This window comes from Strongylocentrotus purpuratus, unplaced genomic scaffold (genome assembly GCF_000002235.5).
Source record: "Strongylocentrotus purpuratus isolate Spur 01 unplaced genomic scaffold, Spur_5.0 spur5_scaffold_14, whole genome shotgun sequence".
Lineage (NCBI taxonomy): Eukaryota > Metazoa > Echinodermata > Echinoidea > Camarodonta > Strongylocentrotidae > Strongylocentrotus > Strongylocentrotus purpuratus.
In genome coordinates, this window is record NW_022145599.1 from 20593733 (window position 1) to 20608458 (window position 14726).

At 39.4% G+C, this 14726-nt stretch overlaps 1 protein-coding gene across 2 annotated transcripts in view; it reads right to left on the bottom strand.

Moving 5' to 3' along the window:
• Window positions 1-14726, bottom strand: part of REJ10 (receptor for egg jelly protein 10) — a 45264-nt gene that overhangs the window by 14737 nt on the left and 15801 nt on the right. Inside the window, exons 15-29 of one of the 2 annotated variants that reach the window (XM_030983879.1) lie at window positions 14016-14212; window positions 13361-13600; window positions 12937-13067; window positions 11901-12045; window positions 8884-8948; window positions 8325-8456; window positions 7474-7591; window positions 6906-6979; window positions 6188-6347; window positions 5091-5185; window positions 4239-4485; window positions 2900-3025; window positions 2084-2237; window positions 958-1159; window positions 191-415 (exon numbers count right to left, since the gene is read on the bottom strand). In XM_030983879.1, the coding sequence (XP_030839739.1) occupies window positions 191-415; window positions 958-1159; window positions 2084-2237; window positions 2900-3025; window positions 4239-4485; window positions 5091-5185; window positions 6188-6347; window positions 6906-6979; window positions 7474-7591; window positions 8325-8456; window positions 8884-8948; window positions 11901-12045; window positions 12937-13067; window positions 13361-13600; window positions 14016-14212 (2311 nt within the window). 2 annotated transcript variants of the gene reach the window in all.

The window sequence follows — 14726 nt, forward strand, 5'->3', positions numbered from 1 at the left end:
GTGACAAATCTGCTGATAACCAATCAGAAGCAAGGATTTCAGTAGCTTATAACAAAATTGTCATTTGTCACTGATGACAAGTTTTGTGAAACGCCCCCCAGGTTGATGACGCACATGAAGGCAAAGACAAGAGACTACTACTAAGCTCCATAAAACTCGCAATATTGATTTCATTTGAAAGACAACATACCTTCAGTAGGTCCCTTTTGTCAGCTTTCCTTGCCCAGAGAAGGACCACCAGGTAGATGCAGAGGCAACACATCATGAAGGCAAATACCACTGGATTCTCATGGAGCTTGGTGAAGGCTGACTGAGAGAGGTCAATCCGGTTCATGGGTATCTGGAATCCTGCACCAAACATGGTCAGATGGTTGCAGAGGCATGATGTGTGTGTAGCATTACTGGACGGGCTGACCTACACGTTCGTGTATGAAAAGGAAAATGGGATTTGAAGATGTAGGACATTTCATTTTTCACATTATGAGTGGCTTATTATAAGCTTGGTGAGAGCCGACTGGGAGAGTTCAATCCGATTTAAGAGTATCTGGGAGCCTGCACAGAATATGGTCAGATGGTCAATCAATCAATCAACCAATCATTAAATCAATCAATCAATCATGGAGAACAGTATGAATACTGATGAGGCTACCCTGGGTAAACAAGACATATTATTATTATTATTATTATTATTATCATTATCATCATCATCATCATCATCATCATCATCATCATCATCATCATCATCATCATCATTATTATTATTATTAATATTATTATTATTATTATTATTATTATTATTATTATCTATCAAATACTCAATCAATCAACCTACCAACACTCAATAATACAATCATATCATTTCCTCTACCCTAAAAAAAACCCAGCTAAAGCGGCAACCTCTGAATCAATCAATCAATCAATCAAAAAGTCAATCAATCAGATAGTCTTAATACTGACCAAACATCCATCTTTCTTCCAAGCAGCTTCGCTATCCCTTTCCTTAATATAAGAACAGCTGTGCAGTGTGGGGCTGAACGAATAGTGTTTGAATTCAAACGTAGCATTGGGAGTTCTGGCATAGGTCGCGTTCCATTCCACTTCATTGGCTAGCTCTCTCACTCCAACATTTACTGATGCGTATGTACCGTTACCCAGTATCCTATTAAAAATCAATGATAAACCACAAAATAGATGAAACAGATCATTTTTATTACTATTTTCATCCCCTGCTGGACTTAATTGATATAAGCTTGGGTGCTTTCATATCTAGAGTAGATATACAATTCCAAGGAGGTGTTTCACAAAGATCCTAAGTCAAACTTATCTCTAAGTTGGACTTAACAAGTATGGAAAGCCGCTAGCATCTTTGAAAATATTTTGTAAAAGTTATTTTAAAAGGCATAAAATGTTGATTCAAAACATTCATATTTTCTATTATCAAGAAGATTTCATGTTCTTGATGTGGAATTTATGAAAAGTCTAAAATAATTGAATTTTTGCTTTTGAATATATTGTATTTGAAGGCTACAAATGGCTCTCTATAATGTTTAAGTCCAACTTAGAGTTAAGTTTGATTTAGGATTTTTGTGAAACACCCCCCTGATGTGCATAAACATCTAATTGAAGAATATTCATAATACCGGTACAATGATAATGAAATGTCATTTTACCCATTAAAATACTTGTAGTAAACAAGAATACTTTGAAGATTGGCAACAAGTCAACAAGACATCCCAATCGAGGAACTTGGGAATGCAGGATAAATACCACATCAACTGGCACTGATTCAACGTCAGCTTGGTTTTAAAAGCGAGCAATCACGTGCCTTCACTGTGCTTTGTCTAATAATAATAATATACTATTCCGCTTTTATATAACTCTTAATACATCTACGATGTCTCTAAGCGCTTTACAGATATACTATTACCCCGGTCATTGGATTCAATGCTTGCCCGCACACACTGTGTGCACAACCTCCGCTCCCTGGGGAGTATTCCAGCCAGGCGTTACTTGACACTCAAACACTGTTTGACCAAAAATGATGGTCGCATCCTACAGGCAGAAGAAGATTGATAATACTTACTCATTCATGACGTCGTTATCGATGAAGCATCTTGTGTTTCCTTCCACGGATATGAAGTCAGTCTTATTCCAGGGATCAACCAGAGTACTGTTATATAACGGGAAGTCTAACAGCGTGACAGACTGGGCCAAGGTACAGTTCCATGCATTACTTCCTATCAAAATGATGAAATTCATCGAGTTTTATTTACTGCATACAACACTGTGATTCAGAGTATATTTAAGGCCCCACTGCACTACTTATAGCTACTTGCGCCCTCTATATAGCAAACAATGCCTAATCAGTGACCGCTGGTCTCCCATGATCCCCTTTTTCTTATGTTAATTGAGAGCTGATTTGACGAGTTAACCACCTGTCAGTGAACATGCAGGGAGGTCTAATCCCTCCTGGCCAAACTAGTGCAGATAGGTTTTAGAAGGTGCAAAAGGTGTGCCATAAATTTTAAAGATATGCTAATTAATGCCCGCAATTAAATGAATAACACTACTGAGAAGAAGATGTAGTCATTACAATTTCACAACATGTTTCTTATAAAAACATACAGTGCATATGCACATGAATCACCACTTCTGCTGTTTTTTATCTTAATCTTTAAAAAAATGCAGAATGATGTGGGAGATCGAAAATGGAATTCATCAAATACAAAAAGTAAAGATGCATGTAATTGGCAAGACCTATGTCTCAAGTTCAAAAGACATTACAAGAAGGAGATAACAAATAGATGAACAATGCATGTAACTGTGCACATTGGATAATGAATGTAGATTACAATGTTGCTCTATTTTTCCCTGGATAAGTTATGATTTTCAATAATACCTATTTCTGGCAGCCCAGTGGTTGTTATCATGACAATGAGAGTACAGTTGTAAGTATAGTTTGTCTCCATCCCTGTGAAACCCATGCACTTCACTTCAAACTCGGCTCCATTTGAAAATGGGATATCTGAATTGTAAAAAAACAAAAACAAGATAGCATGAGGAATTACTAGAACGTTGATAAGATTATGTTCAAAGCAGTTTGAAAGCAAAGGTTACCTGAATGTTGAAAACTCATCACGTCTCATATGCTCTTAAGTTAACGATGCACATTGTGGAAACTCAGTACCCCAAAGAAACTAATGTCTGTAAAGCATTTTACTTCTGAAGTGGAGAAATCAGCAACAACAAGAAGAAAACTCATATCATCTATCAACAATTCAAAGAAGCTTTCATATTCCCCTCCTTTTATAAGCCCTGCCAAAACCTTTCAATGTGAAAAATTATTTGTAAAAAGGTAATTCAAAATACAAGTCATAGTAGTACAAGGCTAAATTGAGATTTGTTTACAGTGATTGATTACATTTTTCTTATATGGTAGAAGCTGTCTATGGGCGCGTTCATGCTTGATTTTGACGGCCAGAATCAGGCATCTGTTACACGTTTCGTTTAAAACACGATTGCGTTCATGCTCACTTTTGTAGAATCACCGAAAAACGGCGATCACGATCGCCGATTGTAAACTCACAAAAAGATGCATTTACAATTTGTAAACGCGTTTAAATGGGGTCAACGCACTGACCTTTAGTGGGTCTACGTAGCATGCGCACACAGGTTTGCGAATCCAGCTGAAGGCCACCCAAGGAGAATTGCCTGGAGAAGTGAGCATGAACAGTGCACCGTGGAACTGCGATTACGATGAGCGTTTACGATGAGCGTTACAAATCCCTCATTCTGCCTTCAAAATCAAGCATGAACGCGCCCTTAATCCCAAGCTATAAACAGAATCAGACTGTAAAGTGACAAAAGATGCAATATACACTACATGTATACCCAACATCCCTTTTTAAAAGACCTGGAGGTTGTTTCACAAAGATCCTAAGTCAAAGTTATCTCTAAGTTGGACTTAAAAATTATGGAGAGCCATTTGTAGCCTTATAATAAAATATATTCAAAAAGTGAAAATTCAAGTATTTTTGACTTTTTTATAAATTCCAAATCAAGAACATGAAATCTCCTCGATAATAGAAAATATGAATGATTTGAATCAACATTTTATGCCTTTTAAAAAACTTTTACAATATATTTTCATAGATGCTAACGGCTTTCCATAATTGTTAAGTCCAACTTAGGATATTTGTGAAACACCCCCCTGACCAATAATAATAAATGAATTGTACCAACAGTATGAAGAGCAATAGGACCTCCCACTCCATACGTTTGACTGAACGATGTCAATGTCTCGTTATCCAAGGTGATGGTAGGTCCATTGATGCGGGGGATGGTGATGGTGATTGGTAGCATTGTGTTCTTGACCTCAATGACCCCATTGGTTTTAGAGTCAATGAACTGGAAGGATACTGTCTTGCTGTTTATCTCGGCTGCTCCGCTGGCGAAAGGTCGCATGTTGGGTTGGTACATCACAGCCTGAAATGGAAAAAGGTGGCAAAATATGAATTAAACACATTGCCAGAGTGGTCGATCATGACTCTATTAAAATCAATCATTTTGAGGAATCAAACAGGAGACTTTAAGATTTATTTCCTCATGAAAATACATAATGGTTTCTAATATTTTGTATTCATAAAATTGCCGCTTATTTTAAAATAGTTCTCAAACTTCTTTCTCTTGTGGCAACCCTACAGGTGTCTTGCAGCACCCGTTTGAAAAATGCCGCCTGAGACAAGACATTTTTAATATCCAGTTGTCTCTCTCCACCCAGGTCTAAATAGATACTTAATAGGATTCATTGTGCACTAATAACTGCTACCAGAGCTCAAACTAGGATAATAATGTGGTATTGGCTATATAGGACTGCTGACTGGTTTCTTATTATTTATCACTAATTCATGGAAACAAGTCTAAAGTGGCATTTGCTCTTTCAGTGGCAAAGAGGGTGCGTAATGAGTTAATACACATAGACACTGGTACATGCAATTTGCGATAGTAAATGACAACATTTGTATTGAAGACTCTGGTTCTTTGAAAATGCTGACTCTAACAGCTGTGTCTGGTTTCTGGGCAAGCATTACCTTGAATTCAATTCCTCCTGTTGTAGCACTGGTATCAAACATGTTTTGAGCCGGTGGAAAATCAAGATTGCAACCAGGCTCCACTTCAAAGTTACCTGAAATAGTTGCACAATATGAAGAATGAAAGATGTCTCTAGGAATGAACTTCACTTTAACGATTGCATATTCAGACATCTTCAGACATCTTCAATAAATTTAAATAATTTAAACAGAGCAAGTGGGAAATCAAGATTGCAGCCATGCTCCACTATAAAGTTCCCAGAAATAATTGAACAATATGACAAAAACAAGCTGTCTCTTGGAGTAGACTTCACTTGAAAAAATTGCATATTCAAACATCTTCAATAAATTTAAATAATTTAAATAGAGCAGCTAGGAAATCAAGATTGCAGCCAAGCTCCACTTCAAAGTTCCCAAAATCTTATATGAAGAATAAAAGCTGCCTTTTTAGAGTGAACTTCACTTATATTATTTGCATATTACTTACAGACATCTTTAATAAATTTGTAGAGACCAGAAAATAAGTTTACAAATCTTATCACATACATATACTGAATAATAATTGTCAGATGAGAGTCAGAAGGGGGCCCCAACTCATATAATCTTGAAATGAGTTTAGTTTTTTGGCTTCAACAGATACAGATATTATGCACTGTACCCGTTTGCTACTTACTAGAAGAAACGGCCAGTGAATTCACACCTAAATGTTTCATTCCACTGGAGATACGTGTACATGAATATAGAGTTAACAACTATATTATTCATACCCTTACCAAATTTTGAAATATTTTAAGTATATGAAAAGTTGATTCTTCCAATTTGTCTTGATGTATATTGGAGCTTTCATCTCAAAGTATTCAACAAAGGACCACGTACCTTTCAATTCTTGAGTTACAAAAACACAAGAAACATCAAATTTACAAAGGGTATGAATAATTTAGTTGTTAACGGTACATACACTGTAGGAACTCATACTTGTGAATGACTGTAGATCATAACAAGCAAGACGATGAAAATCTTACAAGCAATTTAAAAAAATGTTGGTGGTATCGAGTAAAAAAGTGCTACAAGGTCAACTTGTTGATCCTGAAATTTACCTTCGACATCGTTGCTTTCCGTTTTCTGAACTTTGACCCTGATGTTGCCTGCATCCACGGTAACGGGACCCTCTCCCGTGATCACATTGTTGCTCAGGACCTCGGATACCTTGTCAACGACAGATACAGACCTGACAAGGGTGTTCATTACAGCCGAGTTCTGGAATGAAGTACAAAAGAAAGCAGAAATAGGACTGAAAGTCATCAATACCCCCAACAAATGTGTCAGCACTGTCAATGTCATGACCTTTCCCCCTGCCCATCAAGAAAAGTATTAGTAATGCTATGACATCTACATTTCAGTCTAGAGCATACACTTTCATTAGACTTCTTTTAACACTGGGAGTAATTTGCTTCAAATATGTAACAGCATGGAGTACAATAACAAATATAGCACTTAGTTTTCTGTCAGTTGCTATGGCAACATGAGCAGTCTTTTGCCATTGGTTTTGCTTCAGAAATATAACCATTAATTCTTAAGCCTTGACACTTGTGACAATAAACTGCCCCCCCCCCTCCCCAACCCCTAGAAAAGGAGATGGTAAGTGGGGAGAAAAGAAGACTTAATACGACAAAGGCCTCCATATCAATTCAATAATGGTTTTATTTGACAATTCCTTGCAGCCACAGATTAAATTCTGTACGTGCATGTTCACAACAATGTCTTAATATCAGTTATAACACATTAAAATATGAATTTGCATATATGTTCACTCACCTTCAGCATTGTAACAGAATCTTGTTCGCTTTCTGTATGATCCACTGAATCTATGGCAGCATCTACCACATTATCTGTCACATGGGAAATGAGAAACATATGATAAATAAACATGTAACAAGTGTCAACAAAACGGCTGTAGTTGTTACACTACTGAAACCCAAATCCTTTCCCAATATTCACATGTATTTTTCTCTCTATCTCTCTCTGTTTCTCCATCTCCCTTCTCTCCCTTTAACTCTTCTATTCTTCCCTCTCTTCTTTGTCTTACTTTATTTTTGTATTTTTACTTTTGCTTTCTCTTTTCACATTTCTAACTCTCTCCCTACCTCTTGCACTGATGTACATGTATGAATAAGAATGTCTTACCACAGACTTTAAGAAGTAAGGATACTGATATTTGAAGTCTCTCCACAGCAGTTTCTCAATCTCTCTCACTTTCTCTCTGCCCCCCTCTGTCTCCCTTTTGCTTTTCTCACTCCCCTCTCTTCTTTTTCTTATTTTAAATTTTCACATTTCTCTCTCTCTCTTCCTCTTCCACTGTTGTGTGAATAACAATCGGTCTTACCACAGACTTTAAGGAGTAAGGATGCCGATATTTGAAGTCTCTCCACAGCAGTTCGATCTTCCTCCTGAATACCAACCAATGCACCTGTCAATCTCTCTGTGGCACCTAAGGCTCCCTCCTAGATGATTTGGATGACGTAGAATAAAATGTTATCTATCAAGTTCAACAAAACTCACTTTTAATGTTGAAAACATCTTTGGGATTAAAAAAAAAATGATGCAGTAGGGTAACAGTTTATGTCATACATACATGTACAAATTGTATTATATATAAGGATAATTATTCTAGCCTGTGTAATATATGACTGGTACACAGAAACTAATGTGTGATCACTGCATACTGATATCAGAATGGAACATTAATCAATGGAGTGATTTTTCATCACCATCATCATCATCAACATGATTTTCATTATTATCTTCACCATCACCATCATCATCATCATCAACATCATCATCATCATCAACATCATCATCTCCATCACCATTATCACCATCATCATCACTCATTATCATTACCATCATCATCATCATCACCATCATCATCACCAGTGACCACCATCATCATCATCATCATCATCATCATCATCTTCATCATCATCACCACCATCATCATGATCATCATCATCATCACCACCATCATCATTATCATCATCACTCATTATCATTATCATCATCACCAATACATGTACATCACCATCATCAATCTTTCCTTCTCCCTCTATCTTCATCTTCTCCAGTTCCCCTTTTTTTCTCTGCTTTCCTTCATCTACTATTCATTTCCCTTTTTATTTCTTCTCCTTATCACTTTCTTCTTCCCCAAACATCCCATCCACCAATGACTATAATTACCTGTGTTGTGGTGGAGACCTCACTTGACACAGCAGTTGCTAGGTTCAGTACGGATGAGATTTGGTCCACATCATCGACAGAGATAGAAGATGAGGCAGCAGGCTCTAGAATTGTCACCATCTTTTCCCTTATCTGAACGAATCCAAGTCAGCAAATAGTATAATAATTAGTATCATAATTATCATTATTACATTTTTAGCGTATTACATAATAATAATTTGCAGAACACTTTACATGAGATATATATCTCATAATTATTTTCTTTATATCCCCCCTCTCTCTCTCTCTCTCTCTCTCTCTCTCTCTTCTCCTCCTCCTCCTCCTCCTCCTCCTCCTCCTCCTCCTCCTCCTCCTCCTCCTCCTCCTCCTCCTTCTCCCTCTCCTTCTCCTCCTCCTCCTCCTCCTCCTCCTCCTCCTCCTCCTCCTCCTCCTCCTCCTCCTCCTCCTCCTCCTCCTCACCATTTTCATATTAAAATAGAATATTCATATAAACTTTACCACATGTATAACTATATGAATGCAAAAGATTAGTTTGATGTTTGCCATAATAATAACTCACCCCCATCTTGATTTCTGAACTCAGGGCAGTATTTGATTGAGACTGAGTTGATCCGGATGATGAATCTATGAACAAACCACATGAAAACATTCTTCATAGCATACTAGTAATACCAAATTGGGCTCACATTCATAAAACCTTGTAGGAGGTGTCATGATCGAGTGGATACGTCGCCGGACTGTCGGTCCCAAGCTCCGCAGTTCGAGTCCCCTCGCGACACTAATGTCCTTTGACAATTAAGACATTGATCTACATGTGCCACACTCAACCCAGGTGATGTCAGGCGCGGATCCAGGGGGGGGCCGAGCGGGCCTTGGCCCCCCCCCCCCCCCCCCCCGCAAAAAAAAAAAAAAAAAAAAAAAAAAAAAAGAGAAGAAAGGAAAAGAAGGGAAAGGGAAAAAGGAGAAAAAGAGAAAGAAAGAAGAGGAAGAAGAAAAGAAAAGGGAGAAGAAGGAGATCGGGGGGCCGAAAGGGCCTTGCCTCCAAGGCTGTTAACCCCCCCCCCCCCCCTTACTGGCGTACTGATAGAGGGGGGGGGGGCTTGGCTTGGGGGAAATCAAATTAAAACGTGGTTTATTTCTAATTCCACAACGGTGGATTACAAATAATGCTGAAATGACGGGGATCGAGAGCCTCGAGCTCCCCCCCCCCCCCCCCCACTTTTCTTGAAAAAGTATATTAAAGAGAAATAAAATAGAATGAGAGCAAGAAAGTAAGAATAGTTAACTGCCAGTGTTAACAAAATAATGAGGCATCAAAATATGCTCATCTGACCGAGATTAAATGCCTAAAACCCCTAAAGTTCCGGGGGCTTTGCCCCCTGGATTTTATTTAGGGCCCTACGGCGGGCCCTTAGATGATCATCTGACAGTAAATTAATGCCTAAAACCCCTGATTTTTGGGGGCTCCGCCTCCTGGACCCCACGCCAAATAGTGACCTGCCAGTGTCACAAAATATTAAGTTATACACAAAAATATGCTCATCCGACCCTATAATTAAACGCCTAAAACCCCTGAGCTTCAGGGGCCGGCTCCGCCGCCTCGACACCACCAGGGGCCCTATAAGGCGGGCCCCTGAATGCTTATCTGACCGTCATTTATTGCCTTCAACCCCTGAGCTTGCGGGGCCGGACAAGGTATCAAGATGTGTTTATCTGACCGCAGGCGCGTAGCCAGGGGAGAGGGGGGGCGGTCCCCCCCCCCCCCAATCGGAAGAGGACGTAGGAAGAAAAAGGAGCAGACAAAGAACATCTTTGAAATTCAGACAAGGATTAAGAGTATAGAGAACGGTACAACGCATCGTTTTCTTTCTCTAATAATAAAACGTCAAAGCCTCGCGCAGGAGGGTAGGGGGGGGGACTGAATTCAGACGAGGATTCAGAGGCGAGAACGGTAATACGAATCTTTAATGATTTAATGAAACGAAATTCCGATGAGGATTATTTTCGAGAACTGTACAACGAATCGTCTTCTTTCTCTAATAATTTAATGAAACGTAGAAGCTTCCACGCTTCGCGCAGGAGGGGGAGGGGGGGGGCTGATTTTAGTCAAGGATTAAGAGTCGAGAACTGTACAACGAATCGTTTTCTTCCTCTAATGATTTAATGGTACGTAAAAGCCCTCCGCGCTTCCCGCGGGAGGGGGGGGGGAACTGAAATCAGACGGGGATAAAGGGTCGAGAACGGTACAACGAATCGTCTTCTTTCTTTAATAGTTTAATAAAACGTCAAAGCTTCCGCGCTTCGCGCAGGAGGGGGAGGGGGAGGAACTGAATTTAGACACGGATTAAGATTCGAGAACAGTACACCGAATCGTTTTTTTCCTCTAATGATTTAATGAAACGTAAAAGCTTCCGCGCTTCGCGCGGGAGGGGGGGGGGAAACTAAATTCAGACGAGGATTAAGAGTCGAGAACGGTACAACGAATCGTCTTGTTTCTTTAATAGTTTAATAAAACGTCAAAGCTTGGGAGGGGGAACTCGCCCCCCCCCCCCGCATAGGTAGGGGGGAAACCTGAATTCAAAAGAGGATTAAGAGTCGAGAACTCTACAACGAATCGTCTTCTTGCTCTAATAATTTAACGAATCGTAATAATAAAACGTCAAAGCTTCCACGCTTCGCGCAGGAGGGGGAGGGGAGGACTGAATTTAGACAAGGATTAAGAGCCGAGAACTGTACAACGAATCGTTTTTTTCCTCTAATGATTTAATGAAACGTAAACCTTCCGCGCTTCGCGCGGGAGGGGGGGAAACCTGAATTCAAAAGAGGATTAAGAGTCGAGAACTCTACAACGAATCGTCTTCTTTCTCTAATAATTTAACGAATCGTAAAATTTTCCGCGCTTCGCGCGGGAGGGAAAAAAATGAATTCAGACGAGAATTATTTTCGAGAACGGTAAAACGAATCGTCTTCTTTCTCTAATAATATAATGAAACGTCAAAGCTTGGGAGGGGGAACTCGCCCCCCCCCCCCTGCACTGACCCCCCCCCCCCCGCATTACGTCACTGTTGGTCACCATTACGTACCATTATATGGCTCGCATATTTTCAAATTTGGGCCCCCCCCCCTAAGAAATCCTGGATCCGCGCCTGGGTGATGTACATGGGTACCTGGCAGGAATTAATTCCTTGAAATGGCTGTAATGGCAGCTAAGCTTAAGCCTAGGTAATAATAAATGTGCCTCGCAATAGATAGACAGCGCTATAGAAATGCCTATTATTATTATTATTAACCTTAGTTGTCAACTTACAATGAACAATACCATGTGTAATTAATCGACAACTAGCTTAGCGATGTTTTATGAATGTGGGCCAAGGCGATCACATGAACACCAGAACATGTGACATGTACATGTGACATCCACACCATCATAAATGTCATGAACATTGTCAACACCTTCAACTTCATCACTTTCATTATCACATCCATGATTGCCAGCATCACCACCTTCATCACTATGATGTCATCACCATCTTTTCCTATAGTGATGTTCATGAATTTCTAAACACTTAGGCCTACCTGTATTAAGGATGTCTGAGATGACCCTAGCATAACTGGTAGCGTAGTCAGAGTATCCCGTAGATGCTTCTGAAACCATGCTGTTTGTCAGGTCGGTAAGGGTGTTGGCCAGATCACCAGACAATGCCTCATTGAACGGATGTACCTAAAATATAGGATGATTATCAAACTATTCAGCAATTAGCATACTATCACTAGAATTAAAATATCTGCACACCCTTGATTGAATTTTCATATTTGAATGGTAAAACAAGTCAGAGAATTTAAACCAAGTGTCAAAGCGAGTTGCAAAAGTGTAGATCTGAAAATGCATTACATAATAATGCATTGCATAATAACGGATTGCCATCACTACCACTAATATTATGACAACTATTTTGTACAGCCCTATCTTTGCCCTTTCTCATTTGTTTTCATTATCTTTTTCTTATTTTAATTTCCTCTCACTAGGATCTCCTTCTCATATATTCTGATGAATCTTTTTATTAATTTTACTTGTCCATGCTTTACAAAAAAAAATATTAGTCTACCTTCAAAACCATGTAATTAGTTACATTAATCCTCTTGAAATGTGTTCTCACTACAAAGAGTCTGTAGCTCATTTCTACTCTAAATTAGTACAACATTAAATCTTTTTCTGAAATTCTATCAACTTACTTGTTGTCCTACATGTAGATGCTTATTTTACTACAGTCCATTAATCCTTCATGTAGATGTTGCATTAACTGTACAGTTCCAATCCATTTTCATGAAGGATATACATATACATGTATCCCCCCCCCCCCTTCTCTCTTTAACATTCTATTTAATCAGATGTTATCTATTACCTTAAAGCCCCACTGCATACTTATAGCTACTTGGGCCCTCTATAGAGCAAACAATGCCTAATCGGTGACCATTAGTCCTCCATGATCCTCTTTTACATATGCTAAGTGAGAGCTGATTTAATGAGATAACCACCTGTCAGTGACCTTGCAGGGTGGTCTAATCCCTCCTGTAAACTAGTACAGATGGGCTTTAAGGAACCAATTCTCACCCTGATTTCCATGTTGGAATCCAAGGCATAGGTTCCATAGATATCACTGATCTGCACTTTGACATCAACAATGTAGTCATAGCCGGATAATCCAGTGGAGAAGAATAGATCTGAAGAGGCAGGGCTCGTTCCTGTATATGAGCAAGTGAGCATCAATTTGATGTGAAATTATTGATTTTGATGTCACTAGGAACAGGTACCGATTCATGTTGGAAGCCATATCTTAACCATCCTCTTCCTCGTCCTCATCATCATCAATATCCTCTTCCTCCTCCTCTTCCTCCTCCTCTTCCTCCTTCCATTCCCCTGCTGAGCTCCTCCTGCTCCTCCTGCTCCTTCTTATCTTCTTCCTCCTCATTTTCATCACCATCATTTCCGTCACCGTCACCACTATCATCATCCCCATTCTTATCTCACCACCTACCAGAGTAAATCAGAGGCCAGACATCACTGGTATCCTGGGTACTCAGAGACACCGTCTCCGCGACACCCCTGACCTTCGCCCTTACAGCATAGAGCAGAGGTAAGCAGTCTTGATCTGTCACCATCCAATCCTGACAGGCAAAGGAGTACTTGGTCACCGCCACGGTGCCTTCCAGAGGAGTGATGGAGCAGGTGCCACCGTACGGAGGAGCATTGATGTCAAGGGTCATTGACATATCCGCTGAAAGATGGTAACATTCATTAAAGATATAAAGTGCCAATTGACATTCCGATTAAAATCTCTACCCACATTTGGAGGTTCAATTTTACACGGCAGTATAAAGAAGTATGAATGTAAATATTTAATGGATATATTTTACTGAGAATTTAAAGATAAATGAAAATTCATTCAAATACTTCCAAGTTCAATTGAGCCTGAATCTTTTCAAGCTAAATTCACAAGCCTAAGTGTGAATAAGCAATTGTTTGAGTTTGATTTTGATTAGACAAAACAAATAGAAAAACAAAATCAAGTGTTCACCCTTTCACAAGCCTTGTGAAGCTCTTGATTATGAACATTTTTCACAGTCAACTCAAACATGATTTAGCTCTAAAACGGTGAAAATGGAAACGCACTGAAGTAATATGATGCTTACCTTTGATATTGAAAGTAGGTGAGTAGGAGGCCATTAGACTTATCTCATATTGCTTGCCTTCCTCTAAGAATCCACTCTTGATGGCCAACAAATGGTCAGCCGAGGTCGTGGTCTGGTTGGACAGCGAAGTATAGGGCAGCCATGCATCTGGAGACAACAACTGCTTCATGTTGTTCTGGTATACTGACAGATCCCATCTACAGTTGATAAAAAAAAAAATTAAAAAGAGTTTTTTTTTTTTTTTTGGGGGGGGGGGGTGGTCTTTTGCTGTGGATAAAACAGGCCCTGCAGATATACCAATATATCTGGGCTATACAAGGTAGATTCCTGAGCTCATTTAACTTTCAGGTTTAAATCCGTTCATTACCACAATATGAATCAAAGCACACACAACAGAGACAAGCATATGAATACCAAATGGGGAATAGAATAAAGAAGCAATACAAATCAAAAGGCGGGGGAATTCCAGATGGCTCCACAAACATATTCAAACCATGTTTCCTATCTTGTGCAATTCTATATACCTTTTGGGAGGTGCTGCCTACTAGGATGTATCTCTACCCTGGTCTATCTTGCCTATTTGTTCCAACAACAGTCTCCATGAGTAAGCGTTTAGTGAAGCGTACGCTGTTCATTCTGGAAACATGACCGAACAAGGTCAGTTGGGCTTTAGTTATGCCGGCAAGGATTCACTTCAGTGGAATTTGCGAT